Source organism: Metarhizium brunneum, chromosome 5, assembly GCF_013426205.1.
Source record: "Metarhizium brunneum chromosome 5, complete sequence".
Classification (NCBI taxonomy): domain Eukaryota; kingdom Fungi; phylum Ascomycota; class Sordariomycetes; order Hypocreales; family Clavicipitaceae; genus Metarhizium; species Metarhizium brunneum.
In genome coordinates this window covers 2,823,254-2,845,049 of record NC_089426.1, presented here as the reverse complement: position 1 = coordinate 2,845,049, position 21,796 = coordinate 2,823,254, and the positions used below count along the sequence as shown (strand labels likewise).

The following is a 21,796-nucleotide window of genomic DNA, read 5'->3' as shown; positions in this document are numbered from 1 at the left end:
ACGGCTCCGTGCTGGGCCGGTTGGTGATCGCCAGCTAAAGAGGAGCTAAACGAACAAGCTTTTGCCTGGTCATGGTGCAAATGCTATCTATGATCGCCGCCTTTCTCGGAATGGGAAAGGCGTGAGGACCGTACAGTAGCAAAACTAGCGGGCCTAGCCGTGAGTTTGATCACCAGAAAGAAGTCCTCCTGGTAGGCTCAAGGTAGTACTTACTACTAGTGGTAGTAGTACTAAACTCGAAGTGAAGCTTGCCGATAAGCTTGCGCAGCAGTTTCATGCAACCGAACATGCATGGAAGAACTCGACAAACTCTATCCAGTGTCATCCACCCATCCAACCCATCCACCCATCATCCACCATCGCGTTTTCTGACGCAGTGCGACTTTTTAGGACGCGCCAGCCTCCTGGACGAAGCGGGGTTCTTTTCCATGTTGACGGCCCTCATGTTTCCCAACAGCAGTTAGAGGCGTACAACAGATGCAATGGTACTGCTTGGCGTTCAAGTCGAAGATACATGGAGAGTACTTGACGGCCGTAAGGCCATAATCCATCCGAAGGGGGGCGTGTGCTGGAAGCTGGCAGATGATAGCCTCTGTTACTTCGATTCAACAGGAAAGGGGAGAGAGAGAGAGTAAGAGAGTACTGAGAAACGGGATGATGCTTGATTGACTGTCTTGGCAATTTATTTTCCCCAATCTGTACATTTCGCTGGTAGCATTAGAGACGCGACCGTTTCGCAACCCATGTTGGACGGATGGGACATCTAACTCGTGTACCGAGGCATGCCGAGTGAGCAGACGACACTGTCGGTAGAGATGTTATTTCTCCATCAAGATGAAGCACTGGCCAATTAGTTGGAGTCGTCCTATGTGTATTTGTTCATGGCGGCCACGATACCGCGGGCAAACAATCAAGGCAATGCGGCCGGGGTATGTATTGCAGCAGACAAAAAAAAGGAGCCTTTGTCTCAACCAAGAAGTAGTAAGCCAGCAACAGAGGTAACACCCGAGTGGCCATGCTGCAGTCCATTCGGACAGTAAGCTGATTTTTTTCTCCCCTTCTGTTAATAAGCTTCTGCATCGGGGGGACGGGCCTGTTGGGCATCAATACCATGGCAGCAGACAGGGTGCCGAGTCAAGCTCGAGCAACACGCACGGGCAGAAGGAGCTTTTGCAAGACAGCAAGACGCCTCCGCCGAGGCGCAGGATGCAAGCCCGCAGAAGAAAGCATCGATTATTGCTCCGTATGGAGTATGTGCTCCGTAGCACGGAGTAGTAGTTGCCTCCTTGTTGGGTTCGCCTATTTTGTACGACGGCGATTTTGTGCAACCCGCCTGGCTGAAGCAGTGCTGCTCAACCATGAAACAGACACATCAATAATAGCATTGGCGCCATCAAAATTCGATCAATGAATGTCCCGTGTCGTCTTCACCGCAATCTGTTAGTCGGGCTGAAGAAAACGATAAAGGGCTTTCGGACTGATCTTGACGATGCTCAACTCAGCTGCTCCGTAGAAACAACCAACGCCGCCTCTGCAAATGGGTAGACGGGACCATGGCTGGTTTGGGAGTCTGCCCGCATCAATACTTGTTGGTTGACTCGCGAATGAACCATGGACGGCAAATCGGAATGCAAGGAAACTGTGATTTTTCTCAAACGGTCAGCTGCTGGTAAGGTATGAGATGTCAATATGTATGTCAGTTGGGATGGATCGTGGATGCGCCTGCACCGGTGTCTGAAAACTGCATACATGTACGTACCGTCAATCGACATCTTCGCGTGCACTGACCATCTGTCAGGGCTGCTGCTCACCGGAAATGCTTGATCCGATGCATGCATTTAGGTAAAGTAACTACGGTCTAGACGTATAAGTCGACGGTACATGTGCTGCGGAGAAGTGACTGTCGAGCTCTTCGATCCGGAGGCGAGGTCGCCAAGTGCAGTACAGAGAGTACCATGCGTGCCCTTGCGTCGTGTGTTGTCAAGTGTATGTAGGTAAACTCTGTATGTATATCTGATTGGGTGTGGTGCAGATTCGCCAGACTTGCAGCAATCTGCTGTATATTGGCGTCAACGGCACATACCGAGCATTGAACACATGCAGTCTAGACTGTCTGGTGGCAGAACATATGTGCCCACCAAGAAGTACACACTAATATACTGTAGTACCTTGTAGTAGGGCGTGATGCCAGGTACCTGATCTGATCGAATACTTTTTGCCTCCCACTGTAGCAATTGCAGACGCAAAATTATCTTCCCTACAACTCGCTCTCGCTCTTGATCCAAATGCCGGAAGCAAGAATATCGTTATGCCCCAGTTGTTGTTAACGCATACATGTGCTGAATATATGCATTTACAGGTAACCGTGCTCCTCTAAGCGCTTTTGGTCATGTACATCAAAAAAGAGGAAACCATCATCACAGCGACCGACAAAAGGAATGCATGTATTAACGGCCAATCTGCTTTTGAAAAAAGAAACCATCCCAAAAAGAACTCATATCGCTGTCCAGGGGTATGTCACTGCCTACTCCTCAAATGAATGTTAATCCCGCCGTTATAAGAAGAGAAAACGCCCAATCCATGCCGTTACTGAGAATTCAGTGTGCCGCCCTCCCTTATAAGCACAAATTAGCACCCTTTTTGTTGATCTCGCTGTTTCAGTCTCTGCAACCTCTCGAGTAGTGGCTAGGGCGACTGCCATTGCAGAATGGAAAAGTACAAAACCAATTCGTCATGATAAACCTCGGGGAAAATCTCGTACGCATACGATGGCCAGTCTCCATCTTCTGCACCCGTCCTCAAGAAGAATTTTACGTACTCCCAGTATTCTGGGAACCAACCTGCTTCTTCCCAATCAACCAACCCCACAATCCTATCGTTGGACACAATGATGTTTCTGGGGCTCAAGTCCCCGTGTGTAAAGACAATTCGATGGCCATTCCTCTGCTGTCTGGTGAAGGCATCCCTAACCGGTCTCGGCGTGACATGCGACAAGTTCGATATCAGGTACTTGTTGAACTCGTCCTCGTTGACCAGCGACGGAAAGTAATGCGAGTGGCAGAGTCTCGAGTCGCGGAATTGGCCACCACTACAGGCACCCACCAATCTAGGGGGAGCCTGTAATGCACGCATGGTGGTGAGCATACTGCGGAGTTGGAGGGCAATGCTACGCTTCTGACGAAGCGTCATGGTCCGCCATACTTCTGACAAGGGCCGGCCCTCGACTTGGCTCATCTGAAGAACATTGATGCCGCCGGGCTGGCTGTCCGTGGTGAAGATTTCGGGCACGGGCAGCCCTGCAAGAGCGGCAACTTGGATAGCTTCGGCTTCTTCGAGGGAAATGGTTTTGCCCGACTTGACAATGGTTTTGTCTGGGAAGAGGGTGACACTTCGGTCCGAGGTGCTGTAGAGAAGGATGGAACCTGTTTTGAACGAATACGGTTAGTTATAAATGACGGCATATGACAACTCGGAAACTTGGATATCCGAAGGAAACACGAGTTGTAAGCACAAAGGGCCTCGTACCATCTGATTCCGTGCCATGATTGTCGTCGACAGTCGATGGTGAAGGAGCTGGTGCACTTTCATCCAGCTGCCCCAGATATTTCCACACGACGTCGAAACTGCCCAGCAGTTTGGGCTCCGCACCAATCCCTACCACAGATTTCTCTTGCGTTACCATTATGAAAGACTGGAAGGTGAAGGGAGGTACTTTGTAAATCGGGGCGAGTTTGTGTGACTTTGACACTGCGGCTGCAGCTGCGGCTGTGGCGCCGGCACCTTCAACGAGACAGCGTCGTCGAATTCACGTCTGGTTCGAAATTTTCCATTCAAAGAGGCGAAATAGAAAGGAAAGAAGGAAAGAAACGCAAAGAAAAAGGAAGGGCTTTAAGGCTCGAAAACTGTCAGCTAGAGAACCTCAGAACCTCCATTTTCCCGCCGAGGCAATCTCATTTTTGTTTCTGAGCGGCGGGAATGGTCCTTACTTGCGCAGTCCTCCGTGAGGGGTTCCATCCACTTCTTATCAATGTTGGTTGCAGCCCTGTCTCTCTGTCTCTCATTGATCCCTCCCTCTCCCCTCTTTAGACTTGAGCACTTGAGCGTGACATTGGTTCGCTTTTGTGTAACAGGCAATCGCCCGGCGCGGGAGCATGGGATGTGACTGATCCCATGCATTGCCCGCTTCTGGCAAGCGTTGGGCAGTTTTTTTTTTCTGGCAAATGGATGGGCAATATTGACAGAGACCGCCATGGCTACTCCGGCTCTCAGAGGCATGATGCTGCGGCATAGAGAGTCCTCCATACTGAGGGAGCATGGAGTGGTTCACGAGTACTACTCGGTCCCGATGGGGGGCGACGTTCCCGTGGGATGATTCAGAAATAACCTGGTCTATTCGGCCTGGCCCCGGTAGTACTACTTCCAAGGACAAGGGCCACCTGAGCATCTTAATGGACCGTTGTCTTCACGCGAAACTGGTGCGTAGAAGCATAGGCCAACATGTCTCGATGTGCGTAAAGTGCTCAGGTCAAAGAGCGCCCCGTGTCTGTATTTGTGTGATGATGAAAAACAGAGAGCAAAAGGCCCAAAAAAGACCCACGAGTAGAACTCCTTGAAGGATATTCTGCATCATCCTGGCCTGCCGGATGCCGATTGCTCGTTTCATGCTACATGCCCTGCAACACTATATTTTTCAATCAAACATTGCAGATGCCGCCGCCTACCGCTGTGCCAAACCTCAAGGGTTGGCCATGTGTCGATTGGTGGGCAGACGCAGCATCTCGAGAGCCACCTAATAAGAGTAAGAGTCCAGGCCTTCATGCACCTCTGTTATTATTTCTCTCAGACAAGGACCCCAGCATAACTGTAACAAAGGACCAGGTCAATCTCCACCTTTCACAGCATGAAACGAAACGGAAGCAAAAATGTGCAAAGGCAAAGGGGACCACGGCCAACAGGATTGAAAGGGAAAAAAAATAAAAATAAAAACCAAGTGCCTGTACGGAGTACCATAAGTTCCAGGCACCCAAAAAACTCAACAACACATGAGATCAGTTTGCCCCCAACGCCATGTCCGCCTTGTGATGACTCCAACTCACTCATGTTGCCGGCCCAGACTCAACACCTAAAATACCACACATACAACACATGCCACCCACCTTGATGACCTTTTGGCGGACTCTGCCACACACCCTTTGTCCTGTGCGTTGTGATCGCTCAGGTCGTGCTCTCCCACATGGTTACTTGCCAAATGCGGCTGTCGTGGAACGGAGCTCTGCCTACCAGTGGCTTTGTCGATCGAGGGACCATGGAATCAGACAGCGACCGGGAATATTTTGGAGCAGGCGGAAAACAAACTGGGGATGTGAATCAAGCATGTAATAAGAAAAAGAATAAGACGATTAGAAAGAAAGACAAACCCCGCAAAAAGACTCTCAATACCATGAAACCATGCGTTTGTCTCGTAATTTCGTGGCAACTTAAATCGTAGTTGTAGATCATCTAGTAGCCCTAACAAGCTCCGGCAAAAATCACAACCTTGGTGATTAGACGACATCTGTGGTGTCATTGCTGCTGCTGCTGCTGCGGATATGGCCGTGATGTGTCTCCGGGAGCTCATCAGCCGAGCCCTGCAGAACCGTCACAAGCATCTGTTCGAAGCCGTCATCCAGCTGCCTTCTGGTCAAGTGGCCCTTGGAGACCAGAAACGTAAGCGCTTCCCAAATCCACTGCTGGCCATTGAATTCGAGGTTGTGGTTTTCGATGGGCACGTCGGTGAGGATCTTGACCAACTCGCTGGCGGATAATTTGTCCGTCCTGCCAATGTAAATGAGCGGGAGGGCACTTCCGGTGCAGGTCGGATCCCAGTCTCTCTTGATCTCGAACTGGTAGTTGTGGATGGCGCGCTTCACGTGAAAATAATACTGGGATCCTCTTTCGCACGGAACGAACCAGAGGCCAATTCGTCGCTGGTGAGACGTGTCTTGGATGCTTCCGCGATGAACCACGATGTGCGTTTGGAACTCTTGCTGGTGCCTGTCCATCTTTAAAGCATAGGCGGAGGCAGGTGTGCCGATGGACAAAGTAGGGCGAGGGGAGGGGAGGAGAGCAGGCAGAGAAGCAGAGGGAGAAGTAAAAGGCGCGGGTAAAGAGAGACAAAGTGGATGGACAGGAAGAGAGAGAAAGAGAGGGACAGGAGAAGGAGAGAGACACAGAACGGAGACGGACGCAGAGGGAAAAGAGCCTGGCTCGCGGATTGAACAAAAACCAGACAGATGCTGCTGGCGAGCTTGTTAGCGACCGGAAGGAGAAAAAAGCCGGCCACAGGTGTATGCACCCGAGGGAATTGAAGATGGACGCGATACCGACTTTTTTTTTTTTGTTTTTGTTTGTGGATTCTGATTGCAAAGGGTGGCAGTGATGAAAGCCGTCTGGGGATATCGGTCTTGTCAGGAGCAGCTAATGCAGAGCATCGGAGGGACTCATGGCTTCATATTGTTGGCAGCGTGGAGAGTCAGCAATAGTTGGTTGGTGATGATATTTTTCAGTGTTGGGAAGCTCGTTTGCCCGTTGGACACGACCTTTGTGCCACAGGATTGAAGGCATCCAAGCTCATTGAGGCGGGTGTCGTCCGGCGTGGTGCATCGTGTGTGTCCATGTGTGTGTGTGTACAACTTTTATCGGTTTGTCCAGGAGACTTTGACGAGACAAGTCATGCACCACGGGGCCGAGTATGGACGCGGGCATCAAGACGATGATGGAAAATCTATACGATACAACATGTTGGGATGTTTGGATGGGAGGGGGCCGTTTGGGGCGGCACATATAAGAGCATCAACAAGATAGATATGATACTTGCTCGCCGACGCCATAGATAGAGGGGCCGTCCATGAGTTTGGGGGACGGGCGGTGAAGTGTCTGGCAAAGTGTCCCATCACTAGATGGCCGATGAAAAGTATGAAATGAAGGCGTCCTGTGATGATGAAGCATTGATGGTTAATACATGAGTACCAAATACGTATGCATCGTCATGTTTGAAGCCCCGCGTAGCCCTCGAGCAGCCAAGTACGCGAGTAATAAGCAATTACGCTCAGGATACATGTACTCTTGATGAACCAAGTCCCCGACAGCCTTAGGTTCTAGGTACTTGCCAAGGTACCTACTTAGTAGGTAGTACTTAGTAAGTATCGGATCGGTAGGTGTTTGGAGGCGGTGGGAAACTGTGTCTGGTATTTTTTTCCTCGTCTTCCTCTCGAATAGAGAAAAAGAGAGGCTTACGGGGGAGTGATGCATCGCAACATGGCTACTAGGAGAGGAATGGGCGGGAACAAGGCAGACTTTGCCCAGAAAATTAAGGCATCATCATGGCAATAGTGGTCAGTGGTCGTAATCGCAGCAGACACACCTTGAGTAGATGCATCAATCGATCGAATTTGGCGCGGCCAAGCCGTCAACTCGCAACATTCCTTCGAAGCGGTTTCAACATTGCAGACTTGCAAATACTTGACCAGACCAGACATTTCAGTCAAGTGTTATAATATTGACGGAACTCGCCGCAGTTACATGTACAATGGCGGGCTTCTGGACGGGTATGGCGGCTCCTGCCGCTGTCATTGGGCCCGCCACTCCACTGGAGGGGTCAACGGTCTGGTGGCGCGGAGTTTCCCAAGGGTCGATGCCCACTGAATGTCCTCGGAGCCCCTCACCATTGAAAGCACAGGCCCTAGCCCTCTGCCCCTCGGGTCGGTTGGGCGACCACTAGGCATGAACCATCATCTGTTTAGCTTGAACTAGGCACTACGCCGCATCACGGCAGCTGTGACAATCATCGCCACCATCGCCAACCACCACCATCCTTCACCATCCGTCTCCGACATGGACAGCATTCTCCACTTGGTCCGTCCCGCCATCCAAGCCACTCCCGAGCAATTGCGAACTACAAGTCGTGAACTCGTCCGTCCACCTGCAACCCCAATATCGCGTCCCTGCAGAGTACTGCAGCACTTGACTACCTCCTTTCTTCGTTTCCAACTCCACGCCATCGTCATCGACTTTTCAAGTTGGACCATGTGAGCTCCCAGCGGCAACTTCCAACGTCGTGGGCCATAACCTAACCGTTCATGTGAGTGAGCAAATCGAGTAACCCCCCATTCATGCGTCAATCCGTCCATACTTGCTCGTGTTCCTGAATGTTTACACTAGCCAGGTCGTGCAACACTGCCAAGACCACAGAACCTATGTTGCATCTTGCAAGAAGCCACCTACCATACCGGCCGTGTAAAAAACACCTTTGGCTCTCGGCTCGCCCTAGACTCCACGTCTCTTTGCAGAGCACCAAGTGCGACTGCCAAAGGTTCAGTCTTTCCCGGTAGACTTCGTCTCTATAAGGAACGCCATCTTCTCCCCGCTGCAAAAGAAAGAAAGAAAGAAACGAACACAGCGACATGTCGACACGACACGACTGGTGAATCCAACATCACATGTACTCCACGATTCACATTTGCCACTTGGGGGACCTACAATCTCGTACGGAGCCCACCATGGCTATTTTCATCGGATCGGCTTTTAGCCAACTGGGAGGCGACTCGTGGTCCATCCTTGACCCGACGGCCGAATCACCGGGCCTCCTCATTGTTTGTTCCACATCACCGAACATGCCGCCCTGTCTTTTGTTTGTTGAAACGAGGCACCAATGATTTGGCGGGGTCCAAGTCTTTTTCTCTTGGCGTAGTATTCGGACCAAGGGGGTAAGCCGTTGAGCTTGTGACAACCGGCTTGCGGATGATCAAACCAAGCCGTGACATGCAAAATCGCCATGGTTCCGGAATCAAAGGAGAAACCCGTATATTGCCGCCTTTGACGTTCGCCGCCGTATCCTCACAAAGAGGGCTGTCAGTTCAACTCCCGTGGAAGGGGTGCGTGCGTGGTTGTCTCTGGCATACCGTGCAGCATGGGCTTTTTGCCTTGTTCGCGATGCTAGTCAAAAGAAGACAAGGCATGTAAGAATGGAAACAATGCCTATTACACCACCCCTTGTTTTACTGTACACGCTTGCCAACGACATGGCAGTCATGGCAGCCCCCAAGTTGTACGCACTTTTGTCAGTTTAACCACAAAGAGACGCCTGAGGCACTTATCCCGACCCTGCATCTTCATCAAACCTTGAGCCCGAGTCCATTTGACCCCGAGGCCAGGCGCACAGCAGACTCAAACTCTGTGTCACGTAAGCCGATTGGTGCCCTGGCCATCTTCATCGTGTTTATACAAAGTCTGTGGATATGAGCATTGGTGGTCAAGTGATGCAGACGGTTAAACAACCCACCATTTACAACCTCTAAAGGGTTTCTCCGCAAGTTGCTCCGATTTTACAGAGACAAATCCAAAGTGTGAGATGCAGTTTTCTGGGCAACGTCTGCTAGCCTGCGGCCCGAATTCGCAATGGAGATTGTAGAGACGAGTTTTGCACTGTGTCAATGATGCCGGTTCGTCATGGCCCGTCAATAGGAAACTACGGCTAAGACCCTCGCCGACGCCTCTCATGGCCACGTTACACTGAGCAAAAATAGATGCACGAGGCGAGTTTATAGGTTTGCAACCCAAACCACCAGGCCAATCAATCCTCGTTCATGAGTGTACGGAAGACGGAGATTCGTGGACGAGGACCGGGATGAATCCAATCAGGCGCCGAGCCGGGGTGTTTGAGTAGTTCTACTCCATACTGCTAGTAGTACCCAAGTTCCCAGAACAGGGACTAGCGATGGATGCGATCCCGTTACGCAAGCACACAGGGCTTTGTCCAGAAATAGACCGATTTAACAGGGGATTTGGAGCCATCGGCGGACGGCATCCTCGTCCCCGCCTGTGGTAGATGCACAAGGCACCTGCGCAGCTGTCATGTTTCTCAGTCCGGTGGCTACGCACGCTTGCCAAGCTCATCTGCCGGCTCATCTTGCAAGGCTGGACATGTAGATTCGGGCCCCGGTGCTGGTAGGCATGCTTCTAATATGTGTTGATGCCTACAATACTCACAGGCAGCCCAGGTCTTCCAGGTCAGCAGACGCAGCGTGTCCTGCAACTAACATGGTCAGATTCGACTGTTGGGTTGGGTGCCAGAGTCTTGATTGTTGCATATTCAAAACTTTGTCCACGGCCTTTTTGATAAACTTGCCCCTTTCGACGAAAGTTTGCTCGGACGTACTATCCCAAAAGGGAGGCTCTGGGCATGTCGCATTGGCATGCCGGTGGCAGCGTTCTAGAATATCACAAGACACTGATCGAAAGGAGACTCACCAAACGACTCTCACGAGACAGCAGTGGCTCATGGAAGGGTTTGGCATCCTTCTCCCGTCATCTACGGACCTTGATGCAATATTCTCTATCGAGAGATGGAACACAGGAGCGGCGTCATAGGCCATCAAGACGGATGCGCAAATGTTCGCCATGCTCAATCAACGAGAGCGGAAGAGCACAACTGGCGCAATCTACACAACAAACGGAAAAGTCCAGAAGTCGGCCTAGAAACCTACCCTTGGCGAGGCAGGACATCGATGGTTTCAACTTCAATCCAGAAATACTAGATGTTAGCATCAAATAGGGTTGCGCCAAGCTGAGTTCATTGCTAATGGTGCGTAGCTGTGAAAATGTCGGATCTTGTCCAATCCAAAGAAGCACCCATGTGCCACCGTGCCCCCGGTAAATGACCATTGAAGGTTTGCACCTCATCCCTCAATGAGACATTGGCATGGACGCTCCAAAACCCAGGCAGATACCAGAGCGTAAAAGTTGTACATACACACTAGGCGCACGGCCAGGCAGGCTCCCCTGAGAAAAATTAAGGTTGCAATCAAGGTAGTTCGTAGTGTACATATGTATGTATGTACATACTGTACATGTACAGTATTGATTTGCTGCCCCTCTTCTCCCAGTCTTTTCAAAAGAGTGGCGAATCGTGGGATGGCCGCCAAGGACCCTGTGCTGCCTGCTAGTAAGACATTGATCCATCTTGCTGATCGGGCGGCATTGCTGCATTTCAACCGCGCCATACATAAGCAGCAAGAGGAGAGTCCACGAATAGTGATGACGCTGTCCCGGAGAAACATGACAACAGTGTTTGCCAAGCAGGAGCAAGGGTCATGGCCCGTCTCTGGGCAAATGAACGCTGAGAAGTACACACTGTACATTGTAGATGTATATCAAGTGCCGTCTTGGCAGATCTCAGTTCGGAAATATGTGATGCAGGTCCGTCCCACGGGAGTGGTCAGGACTCAGGAGGCTTATCTCCATGGGCCTTCAGCGAAGGGTTTGTAAGAGTACCTTCATGGTCGAATTAAAGCTTGGCGGTTGCAGCAGTAGTAGCACATATGTACGTATGTATCTGGTCTCATGCGCGGCCAAATGTCTTGGATTCGTAACAACCATCCAAAGAAGCTTAATTAGCACGGGGAGTTCGTCGCGCACCTGTGCAACCACTGCGCACACGGCTCAGGGGCTGCTCTTTCCACTGTATGTATAATTGACTCTTTCTGTACCGGTCCGGAAGCCTGGCATTGTAGTATCCCCATTGATGATTTGGCCGGTAGGGGACAAAGGTATGCAACGCTGCTCTTTGCCACATCAGCGTTGGGGTCCCTGTAGCCGATCGGAGTCCTTTTGTCTCCTGGCTGTACAAGTATGTACAGGCGTGTCCATCAAGCACAGACTCTTGAAAACGCACTGGCATGTCCGAATCGTCGCGATAGGACTGTTGCCCCGTCAGTGAAGCTGTGCTATTTATGTACTGTCAGCGCACTCTCCCCATCATGGCACAGCCATTGATGTCCGCAAATGCTCCAGCATCCAAGTGACGGTATCCATTTACCAATAGCTGCCGGCGGCCTCTCGACGTCCAGATTAGCTGAATCAATGCGACAGCTTGTCTTAGACTTTACAATCTTAATGCAATCAAGTCTATTTCAACGAGGAATTTGATCAGTCAAGTACTAGTAGTCAATGATAGGGAAGATACCACCCCCTCCTTGAACCTTTTGACTCAGCGCCCCATTCTACTCCCAAGCGTCGAGTGGTGCCATGCGACCAGACTACTTACTAGCGTCAAGTCTGACACTGTGCCCAGACAGAACTGAACACATCGGCTGACACCGCCCCTTGAACAGCCTTGGGTTTTTTGCCTGGGATACTCCGTGCCTTGAGGGCGGTTTCTACGCTCATCGACGTTCCAGGCCTAACGGCGGCTTTGATGGTGAGATCTGAGAGATGCCACAGACTCAAGACATCAAGTCCATAGAATTGGCATAGACAAACGTGGTCCAATCCTGCGCCGTTTGTCATGGCACTCTATTTGAGAGCTTAGCCTCTTGCTTTACCTCAAGGCCCATCTCTCATGGCGTGAACTCTGCGGGAGGCCAGGAGGACAAGATGAATGGCAGAAGCGGAATTGAGCTATGTAGTTGAGGTGTTCCGGTTGGAGCAGAATAGCCGTGCCGATTCTGCCGGGCTTCCCAATAAGACGAAGCGTTTAGTATCAGGGGTGTTGGCGTGACGGAAACCACAGGTTCGACTGCAGCTTTAGCTCCCGATTATAAGACTACTAGATTGTAGAATTCTGTCAACCCAGCGGCCTGGAAGAGCACCCGTGTAATGCCTATTGGTTGTGTACAGAACTGTTCAAAAATAGTACAGACCCCGTCAAATTTCTTCATCCATTTCCGAGCTGGACTTGCCGGAGCCTGCAGGAAAGAGCATTCTCATGACGCGTCCAGAAGAATCATCTATGCAGTCAGCAAGCATGGTTGTCCTGAGAAATAACCACAATCTGCGCGGAGAGTTGGTTAAACAAGCGGAAACAAAAATACGTCGCCGGCAAATCTCGAGGCTGAAGCGGTCGAACAGCTTGCGCTTCAGAAACTGTTGGACCATGGTTTCGAGAATGTCATGCGGTGGGCTTGAAGCTCCAGGCAGCCTGGTGCCCATGGGTTCCAGGGATTATTCATGTAGGAACACGGCAAGGTGGGCGTTTGAGGGAAATATTAGACGGTCTGTGAGTTCATGCTTGAGCTCTGGCGCGTTTTGCGGCCTTGTTGAAAGGCATTATAGCCATAGGTCAGTGGCAAAGCAGTATGTATGAGTGGTGCAATTGGCGATGGCGTTCTGGCAATGTGGGGGAGAGTATCCATATTGCCCATGGGGTCGGGTAGACGGCGGGAAGCGTTACTCTCGAGAACTGCAAGGGCCAAATTCATCGCGCCGTACAGAATAGTCTCTTCCTGGCCGCTGCTCAAGCCCACGATAATGGGACGGAAGACGACCAGCTTTTTTCACGTTTCGCGGGTGCTTTGAATCAAGACACCACGACGCCGAAGCCACCGGAAATGGTATAAGTCCCGGCGTCTGGGGAATGATGGCCCAGCAAGTTTGGTTTTCCCCAAAACGCCCAGGGTGCATTTGTCCATGCCGCAGCTCTTACGGCGGAGACGCTATGTACGCGTGCTGTTGATCCATCGTCGATTTGTCGATTGTCGTTGCTGAAAATAGCAGGCCTCGCCGCCCCATGCATAATATACAAGTCACGACTTGAGCAGTTATTCAATGACAACGGGAATGAGCCGTGGACTCGACGTCGCTTTCCCAAGCTGGTGGCTGTCCTAGGCTTTAGCCAAGAACCGGAAAATGCCGCGCTTCGCACTGTTTATCTAGTAAGCTCCATATCGCGGATCTCAAGCTTTGGTCTGACTTGGACTACGCATTGAAATGTGCACAGCAACCGGTTGTCATAGTTGCTGATCATATTGTAAGTCGGATAACTTTGCAGGCTGTGGTTGAAGTCCAGCCCACACATACATTGTAATGGTTGCTGCATCAGTTCGCGATGCACAATGCAGGATTGCCTGGAACAGGGTCCTGCGGCTCGCGTCCTCACGAAGCCACTACCACCACCCACCAGCGACGAGAACAAAAAAAAACCATCGTCGGCGGTATCACCAATTGGGAAACCAGCCGATCCCCTTAGGACGAGGGATCTGATTAACGCCATCACCTTATGCTTGGTGGGCGGATAGGCTTCTGCCAGCGCCACTGTCAATTCGGCTCGTCTCCTTCTGACAGAACTGTTGAGGTGGAACTCTGAACGCGGCCCCAAGTTTTATCTTCGTGTCTGAGGTGTCTGGTCTTTGAGCCACGCAGAGCGCCCGAGTGCTGGCGGCAAAAGCTCATACTACCTGACTTCTTATGACAACTGGAGCTGATATTTCAGACAGGCAAGAAGCGACGGGGCGTTATTGGGCAGAACTGTGTTCAGCCAAGAAATTCCACATTGCTCTCACGGGCGCCCTTGTGAGCGAGGAGAAACGTCATAAGCCGTGTCAATTTGGAGGGCTGTACTTCGTAGACTTGCATCTTCTCGTCTTGGACAATAGCGCAAGACATTATGAAGCACCATGGGAGTACATGATGCGCACCGCTAGTTGGAACTGGCATGCATGTACCGCAGAACTCCCTGTTTAGCATAAGTTGTAGCCTTGTCATGTGTCGATGGCAAGGGAATGTGATGGATCATGGACTAGGCCATGACCATGAAAAGCGAACATGGAAAGCGAGAGCCACATTGACGATTGACGGCGCCAGTCGGCACTGGTGCTGAACTTGCTGTTCGCCGTACTGGTACGGTTCGATTGATCCATGAAGAAAGGGAACCCTTTGCCGAAGCAAAAAGGCGATGCGATACAATCGAGCATAAGCGGGTGAATGAAGGACGATCCCGCTGTGCATATTGGTAACAAATGATTGACTGAAGTGTGCTGTACAAGTGCTCAGTGAAGCGCCAGCTCTTCCTTGATGTGGGCGGAGGAGGGGCAGGGGGGGGGAGATGGATGGGTGGATGGCCAGCCAAACATGAACTGCTGGGAACTTTCAGAAGCTCTGATGTTGCTATCGACACGCCTCAGGTCTGCAAAATAAGCAGCGCACTGTGCAGTTGCACGGAGTACATGGCCTTGTACCCGGCACCGTACTGTGTACCTGCTTGTCTGTACTCTGTGCTCCGGACAAGGCTCCAGATGCCCGTCACGACTGCACACAATTCTTGGTCAATCTCATCTCGGGCATGCAGTCTGCAATCCAAGCTCGGTGCCCCGTCATGCTCTTCCCCGATGTTACGCCAAATTGAGCAAATTGAGTCCTCTTCAACCCTGTTCGACCCTGTTCGACCCTGTTCGACGACCCTGCCAGTGTTCAAGCGCCCCTCGACCCTGCTGTTTGTGCGGCTTCTCGTTGTTGCTCTCTGAAAGCCCAGTCCCAGACTGTTCACTCCCACCCCAAGCAGAATCAGATCGTCGAGTCAATTGGCATTTGAGCAGGACCTACGGGGGTCGTCAGAAGGGGCCTCCAGTGCACTAGAGCAGAGCACTTGAACAGCCAGCTCACATTGACCCGTCATACACCCGCCATACACCCATGCCACCAGACGGTTCGGGACATGGGGACTGGAGATGCGATGGAGACTCTTATTAGACTCCCCAACTTTCTCCATGTGGAACTCTCACACACACACCGGCCGACGGATGTTCAGTTCAAATGGTTTGGGGGGGCGGCACCAGACCAGCGGTTTCTTGGGCATATCTTTGGTGTGTCGAAAATCTCCAGCTTGGGGTGCGCTTGAACTATTAATGCCTCTGCCCTCCCTCCCCCCGTCCTATATTGCCCTATCCGAGCTTCTCTTTTTCCTCACCTAGAAGAGACCTTTCTCCACGCTTCAACTCCTTCGAGTCTCCTCGTTGCCTCTTTTATAAATTTGTTTCCTCATTTGCCATCCACCTCGTGCCTTGCTGGCAACTGGCGAATGCCTTCGCTCAAGCTCCCTGGCTCGGCCCCGGTGTGTATTTCATGCTGAGCTTCGAGCCTTGAGCCGCGAAGGGAGGGTCCGCCTGTTGGCTCTGGTCATCATCTCAGTCTGTTAGCCCGTGCCAGGAACCGTCCGCCACATTCTTAACACGACGTCTCCAACTCTACTTACCCCGGACCAGAGAACCCTACGAGTTTCTCGTTCCCCAGCTTGCCCGCGATTCAACCTCGACGACGGAGTACAGCTCCAAGCACAGCAGGGACGAGCACATCCAGCATATTGGCGGCAAAATCTAAAACCTTAAATCGTTTCTTTCCCTGAAATTCAACCACGATACTCGCGCGCCCTGTGGATATTTCGGCAGCCCTCAGCAGTCCAGTACAGTCAAAGTCCAACAAGCTTGCACGCTTCGCAGCTAGCCGCAAACCTCTTGGCCCTAGCAACACCACCATCTACAGCGACCCTGCAAGACACGATAGCACCGGCGACTCCGCGTCCTGATTTGGTGCCCGCGCTGGCTGTCTAGTGGTGGAAGGGCTTGCAGCCATTACGTCGTACACCTCCACCCCCACCCTCCGTGGTTCCCCAGGGCTGCTCCAGTCGAGCATTCGGTGTCCAAGACGTCGTGGGCATCTGTTCATGGTGCCTGGCCACACTGTTGTCGTCCTGGTGGGTTGGTTCCATCCGGTTTCTGGTAGCTAGCTTGGGCGCCTCGTTTCCAGCCGAGTGGCGAGCCAGCGTTTTTGGCTGCAGCGCATCGCATCGCCGCGCAGGTCCTGGAGAACACAACGGTCCGCGGCCAGCTCACCTACAGCACTGCAGCACTGCAGCACTGCAACCTGGGACCCAGTACTCGGTACGGACGAGCGCGGACGCATTCCTGTGGTGCAGCAGTGTGTCTGACCTTTGCTCAAGTACTTGGGCGTCTTGGCCAGTACCGAGTACAGCATTGCCAAGTCGCAGAGAAGGGGGGGTCGGTCACCTTGGCGCCTTCCATGGCAGCTTCTACTGCAACTTCGATTCTTACTAAGCAACCCTCTGGCCCTTGGCCGTCACCACTGTCACCACTGTCGCACCAGACCGCACAAACCACACGAACCACACGAACTACCATGGCGCTCTCACTGGGTCAGGTTCATCCGTGGACCACCTCGAATACACTGGGTCCGGCTGAAGACCAGCCAATGTCGTCTTCGGCTAAGGAGACGGGTGAGGGTGAGTGCTTTTTTCCTTTTGCTCTGCTCCGTCATCTTTCATGTTTTCCTGTTCTTTTGTCCGTTCCGCAAAACCTTATCCACCAGCACTCAACCGCCCCTCGTGCGCTTCGTGCCTCTTTGTCCCCGAACCCCCGACTCTTAACCCCCGACCCCCGACCACCTGTCGACGGTCCATCTTGAACATCAACCATCGCCTATCGACCATTCAAGGTCGCTGCCAGACCAAGCGTTCTTGGCCCTCCAGGGTTTTACTGGGCTTGCCATTACCGAGCTTCCTGGTTGGTTAGCTGGTCCGTTGGTTGGTTGGTTGGTTGCATCCATTTCCATTTTCCTTCAATGACCGCCGGATGGAGCCTTGCCTCGTGTCGCCCGGCCTCAACTCCCCCTTTCCTCTAGGGCCGTGTGCGGCAGTGACGTGATTGTCTACGACTCCATCAGCGAGAATCCACACCTGACTTGGGGCCCTTGCACATTGCACTAGTAATATCAATTTTAATCCTCGCCGTCAGCTCCACGTCCATTCATCAAATTACTGTTAGCCCTGCTGACTTTTTCCTGCTACCCACAATACAGCGCGAGCCTCGCTGCCGGCACACCCAAAGCGCCCTGCACCGTCGCCTCCCTCCAGTGTCTCAGCCAAGCAATCCGAGGCGCCGACGCCGACGCCGACTGCCACGGACAGTTCCACAACTACTTCCGCCACATCGGATTCTCTCTCTGTTCCTTATTACTCAAGCAGCTATTCTTCCTCACCTCGCCAATTCCCCTCAGACATCACTGATCCTATTCTCGAAGAGGGGGACGTTGGATCTGGCACAGACTCGCCCATCGAGCCGGTCACTCCTGTGAGCGGAGGCCGCCTCTCCCAAGATTTCACTACTCTGCGCCAAAGCCACTACAGCCATTACAGCGATTACCAAGCACTGCAAAGAGCGCAGACGGCACAGAATCCTCCAACCTCGGCCCCGAAGAAGGCTCCTTTACTAATTTCGCAATCGTCTGCGCCGCCGGCTGCTCTGGTCAGCTCCGATCCGTCTTCCACACCAAGAGCCGCTGAATCAGAAACATCGCCGCAAGCGCCCCTCCAACAACGTACCACCCGTGGCTCTACCAAGAGTCTTAAACGCACCATGTCTCGGCTCTTCAAGCGCTCCAACTCTTCCTTGGAGAAGGAGAGGGAATTTGTCATTGTCGACACTCCTGCGCCAATCTCCGAGTCTGCACCACAATCAACTAGCTACCTCAATGGAAATGACGCACCAAGCAGCCGGTATCTGAATGGCAACAAGTCATCCACAACCACTCAGTCAATTTCGCCGCCGTCCCCAGGCTCACCCCTGGAAATGGCGCCTTCACATCGCTCGGCCATTGACACCAACGGTACGCTCCCCAACGCTGTCGATTTCCAGAAGAAGAACCGAGCAACAACAGGTCTAACCCTCCGTGGCCGGGCGGTGAATTTCGTTGGCGCTACAATGGGCCGTGGAAACCGCCCCACCAAGGGCCCTCGGAGAGCGAGCAGTTTCGACATGAGTAATAGACCTCCTGTGCCTGCTTTGCCGAAGCCCATTGATGAAGAAAAGACGTACCCCCCCGAGCGGCTCCCATGGCCACTGCCTCCTGACGCCGGTACTGGCGCAAAGGCACGCCGCATGAGTTTAAGCCTCCCTGACGATTTTACCGTGGATGTTGCTGAGCTACTCTCCGAGTTTGAGTATCAGCACAAGTTGTTGGGTCGGCACGGGAAGCATTTGGGCAAGGGCGCCGCCTCCAAGGTTACTCTCATGGTCCGCAAGGGGTGTCCGGGTGAACTGTACGCAGTCAAAGAATTTCGAGGCAAGTCAAATCGTGAAAGCCAAGGAGACTACGAGAAGAAGATCAAGTCCGAGTTTAGCATCGGCAAGAGTCTTCACCATCCAAACATTGTTGAAACTGTTCGGCTATGTACCGACCATGGACGCTGGAATCATGTCATGGAGTATTGCGCAGAAGGAGACCTTTTCGGTCTTGTACAAAAGGGCTTTTTCAAAGGCGAGGACAAGAAGAAGGATCGCCTGTGCCTGTTCAAGCAGTTGATTCAGGGTGTCAACTACCTTCACGCCAACGGCATCGCGCACCGGGACATCAAGCTCGAGAACCTCCTCCTCACCAAGGACAGCAAGTTAAAGATCACCGATTTTGGTGTTTCCGAAGTGTTCAGCGGAACCCACCCCGGCCTGAGAGAAGCCGGTGGCCAGTGTGGTCAGAATATGGGAGAAGTTCGCCTCTGCTCTCCTGGAATTTGTGGCAGTGAGCCGTATATTGCACCGGAAGTTTTGGAGAAGAAGCACAGCTACGACCCGCGGGCTCTGGATGTATGGGGCTCGGCTATTGTCATGATTTACCTAACCTTTGGCGGGGCCATCTGGTCTCGCGCTCAACTCGGCAACTTGCACTACGACAAATTGGTTAAGGGCTGGAATAGATGGTACGAGAAGCACCCCGAGTGCGATGCTTGCATTACAGACACAGACTACCCCAACTGCTACGCTCTAGACGTTGGTGTCAATCCCCCGGCACTGCGACGCATTCTCCTGCAAATGCTCAACCCCGACCCTGCCAAGCGCATTCCCATCAACGAAGTGGTCAACAACCGCTGGATGAAGAATGTTGAATGCTGCCAACTGGAGTCGTACGACGACCCCGACCAATTTATCGACGCGACCAAGAAGGACTACAGCAGCAAGATTTCAACCAAAAAGATCTTCTGTCACAATCACCTACCGCCAAAAACGAGTGGGTCTCACTCGCTGGGCAAAATGCCTGGCACTGCAGGCTACTAATACTCAGAGTCTCGGGGCGAACAGGCTGGAAATTCCTTCCCATCCGCTGTGTTTCTCATGTTTCACTTATTATTTATTCACTAATCCTTTTATCTTCCGCACCGATGGCTGTTGTGTCGAGTGTATAAAAACATTATTCACAAAGGCGCTTTTGGGAAGGTGGGAAGCACTCTTGACCATGACTGGCGTTGGCAAAGGGCATTTAGCGGCTGCAGAGGAAGCGAGCAATCGTATGAGCCGTGCGTGGCGTTTGGTGTCTGTCGCTTTTTGGTTTTTTTTCCCTTCGTGCCTCTTTGACTTGTTCTTTTTCTATTGCGGCCTTACATGCCGGCCTTACATGGGACAGTGCAGCGTAATTGCTGCTCGTCCTTTTTGCACATCACTTTCAAAGGTAGAGGTGTATTGGCTGCCTCTGAACATTGGGGCAAACTCAGCGTATATACTGCATGGTTTTATGGCCTCGACTGGCCAGCCTTTTTCTTTGTCTTTCTTTTTTTGCTACTCGTATCCTTAGGTCTTGTCATTTATTATTACTGTTATTGTTCATCTGGTTACCTAGGAAAGGTGGACTTCCTAAACGGTTTGCATGGTGGTTATTTTATTTTCCAATATGACGCATTGGACGAATTTCAAGTATACGAAACAATGACAGGGCGGTATCGCAAGGAGAGACGGAGTAGAGACACGTGGGAAGTGCCCTTGATTGGACGGCACAAGATACAGAGAGACGAAGAGGGGAACAAAGAAAGATTTTCGGTTTTCAAGTGCTAGTCGTTGCAGCCCGACTAGAGAAGCAGTCTTTGTCAAACATGATAGATTGCAATGAAATGATACGTGACGCTTGAGGAAATTGGTTCTATCGTAGATGTCGCCCGTGAATGGCAACCGTGGAGACACTGTGTCAGCGGCTGACCGTCGCACATTGTCTGCTGTCGTCCGTCTGGGCCAGATATTTCCCTTTCTGGTTCTGTCTCAGGTTGCTGCCGAGACACCACGTTGGACGTTGGCTCTGTCAATGACTGTACGGAGTAGCCATGCAACTTGGTGCGTTGTGAAGTACATTGTATAGACAAAATGGCGATGCACATATGAGGGTTTCGGCCAGCCTGCCGGCATTACCATCAAGGCGGTTTCGAAACAACATGGGGAGGACAATTATGCATGCACGGAGTTCTGATTTTCTTGCCGACTTGGCACCACGCCGCATGCTGGCAACGGGAATGTTGACTCTCGCTCTCAATTCATGGTTCTGTGATTTTCAATTTCCTGAATCCGCCCCCCAAAAGGAAAGCAGCTCCTGGCACCAAGTTTTTGCAGGGCAAAGTGTCAACTTGGCTTGCAATCGGCCAACGTTACGCCAATGGCGAACGTGGCAGGCAGGCAGACTGCCAGCCTTGCGCCTTTTGTCTTCTTTCTTTGGAAGACGGGGCTGAGTGACAGTACGGGAAGGTTGCGGCAAATCAAGTCCCTGGTCAATGTCGATGTTACTGAAACAAGACATCTCATGTTGTACAGCAGCGAGGCTTGCAGCGGAACAAGGGCACGGGGGGGGGGATGGGCCGGGCGGTCTAGTGATGCACGACTCGAGCGGCTGACGGGCTTGGATGGTCATTGTATGTACTAGTGAACGAATGACGGTTATGGCGTAACTAACGGATTGATTTTGGCCGGCATGTAAGTCGAACGTGGTGATGGGTTGTTACTGCTCAATGCGAGACGGGACTTTGGATGTTGATTGATCCTTTGGGAACCGCAGGTCGAGCAACAGGTTTTTTTTGTAGTGCTGGGTACCAAGTACTACCTAGGGTAGCCGTACTTAAGTAAGCTTGAAGGGCCGTATGTATAAACGGCAGCTATGCGTAGTTTCTTGCAGGATAATTCGCATGTCGGGCAAGGACGGAGGCAATCACCTGCATGTATGCATG

General features: G+C 52.0%; 4 protein-coding genes across 4 annotated transcripts; 1 reads left to right on the top strand and 3 right to left on the bottom strand.

The window, feature by feature from the left end:
• Positions 1-2,685: 2,685 nt before the first annotated feature.
• G6M90_00g089250 (uncharacterized protein) lies at positions 2,686-3,682 on the bottom strand (the record flags this gene model as incomplete). Its single annotated transcript, XM_014686102.1, has 2 exons — positions 2,686-3,422; positions 3,526-3,682. The coding sequence occupies 2 exons, from the start codon at positions 3,680-3,682 to the stop codon at positions 2,686-2,688; spliced, it is 894 nt and encodes a 297-aa protein (XP_014541588.1).
• A 1,861-nt stretch (positions 3,683-5,543) lies between these two features.
• Positions 5,544-6,041, bottom strand: G6M90_00g089240 (uncharacterized protein; the record flags this gene model as incomplete). Its single annotated transcript, XM_014686101.1, has 1 exon — positions 5,544-6,041. The coding sequence occupies one exon, from the start codon at positions 6,039-6,041 to the stop codon at positions 5,544-5,546; it is 498 nt and encodes a 165-aa protein (XP_014541587.1).
• A 6,640-nt stretch (positions 6,042-12,681) lies between these two features.
• Positions 12,682-12,966, bottom strand: G6M90_00g089230 (uncharacterized protein; the record flags this gene model as incomplete). The annotated part of the gene is made up of 2 exons (XM_066131349.1): positions 12,682-12,764; positions 12,849-12,966. The coding sequence occupies 2 exons, from the start codon at positions 12,964-12,966 to the stop codon at positions 12,682-12,684; spliced, it is 201 nt and encodes a 66-aa protein (XP_065987318.1).
• Positions 12,967-16,944: 3,978 nt separating this feature from the next.
• SAT4_8 (Serine/threonine-protein kinase HAL4/SAT4) lies at positions 16,945-19,871 on the top strand (the record flags this gene model as incomplete). The annotated part of the gene is made up of 2 exons (XM_014686100.1): positions 16,945-17,047; positions 17,623-19,871. 2 exons carry the CDS (start codon positions 16,945-16,947, stop codon positions 19,869-19,871), a joined length of 2,352 nt encoding a protein of 783 aa, XP_014541586.1.
• Positions 19,872-21,796: the final 1,925 nt, after the last annotated feature.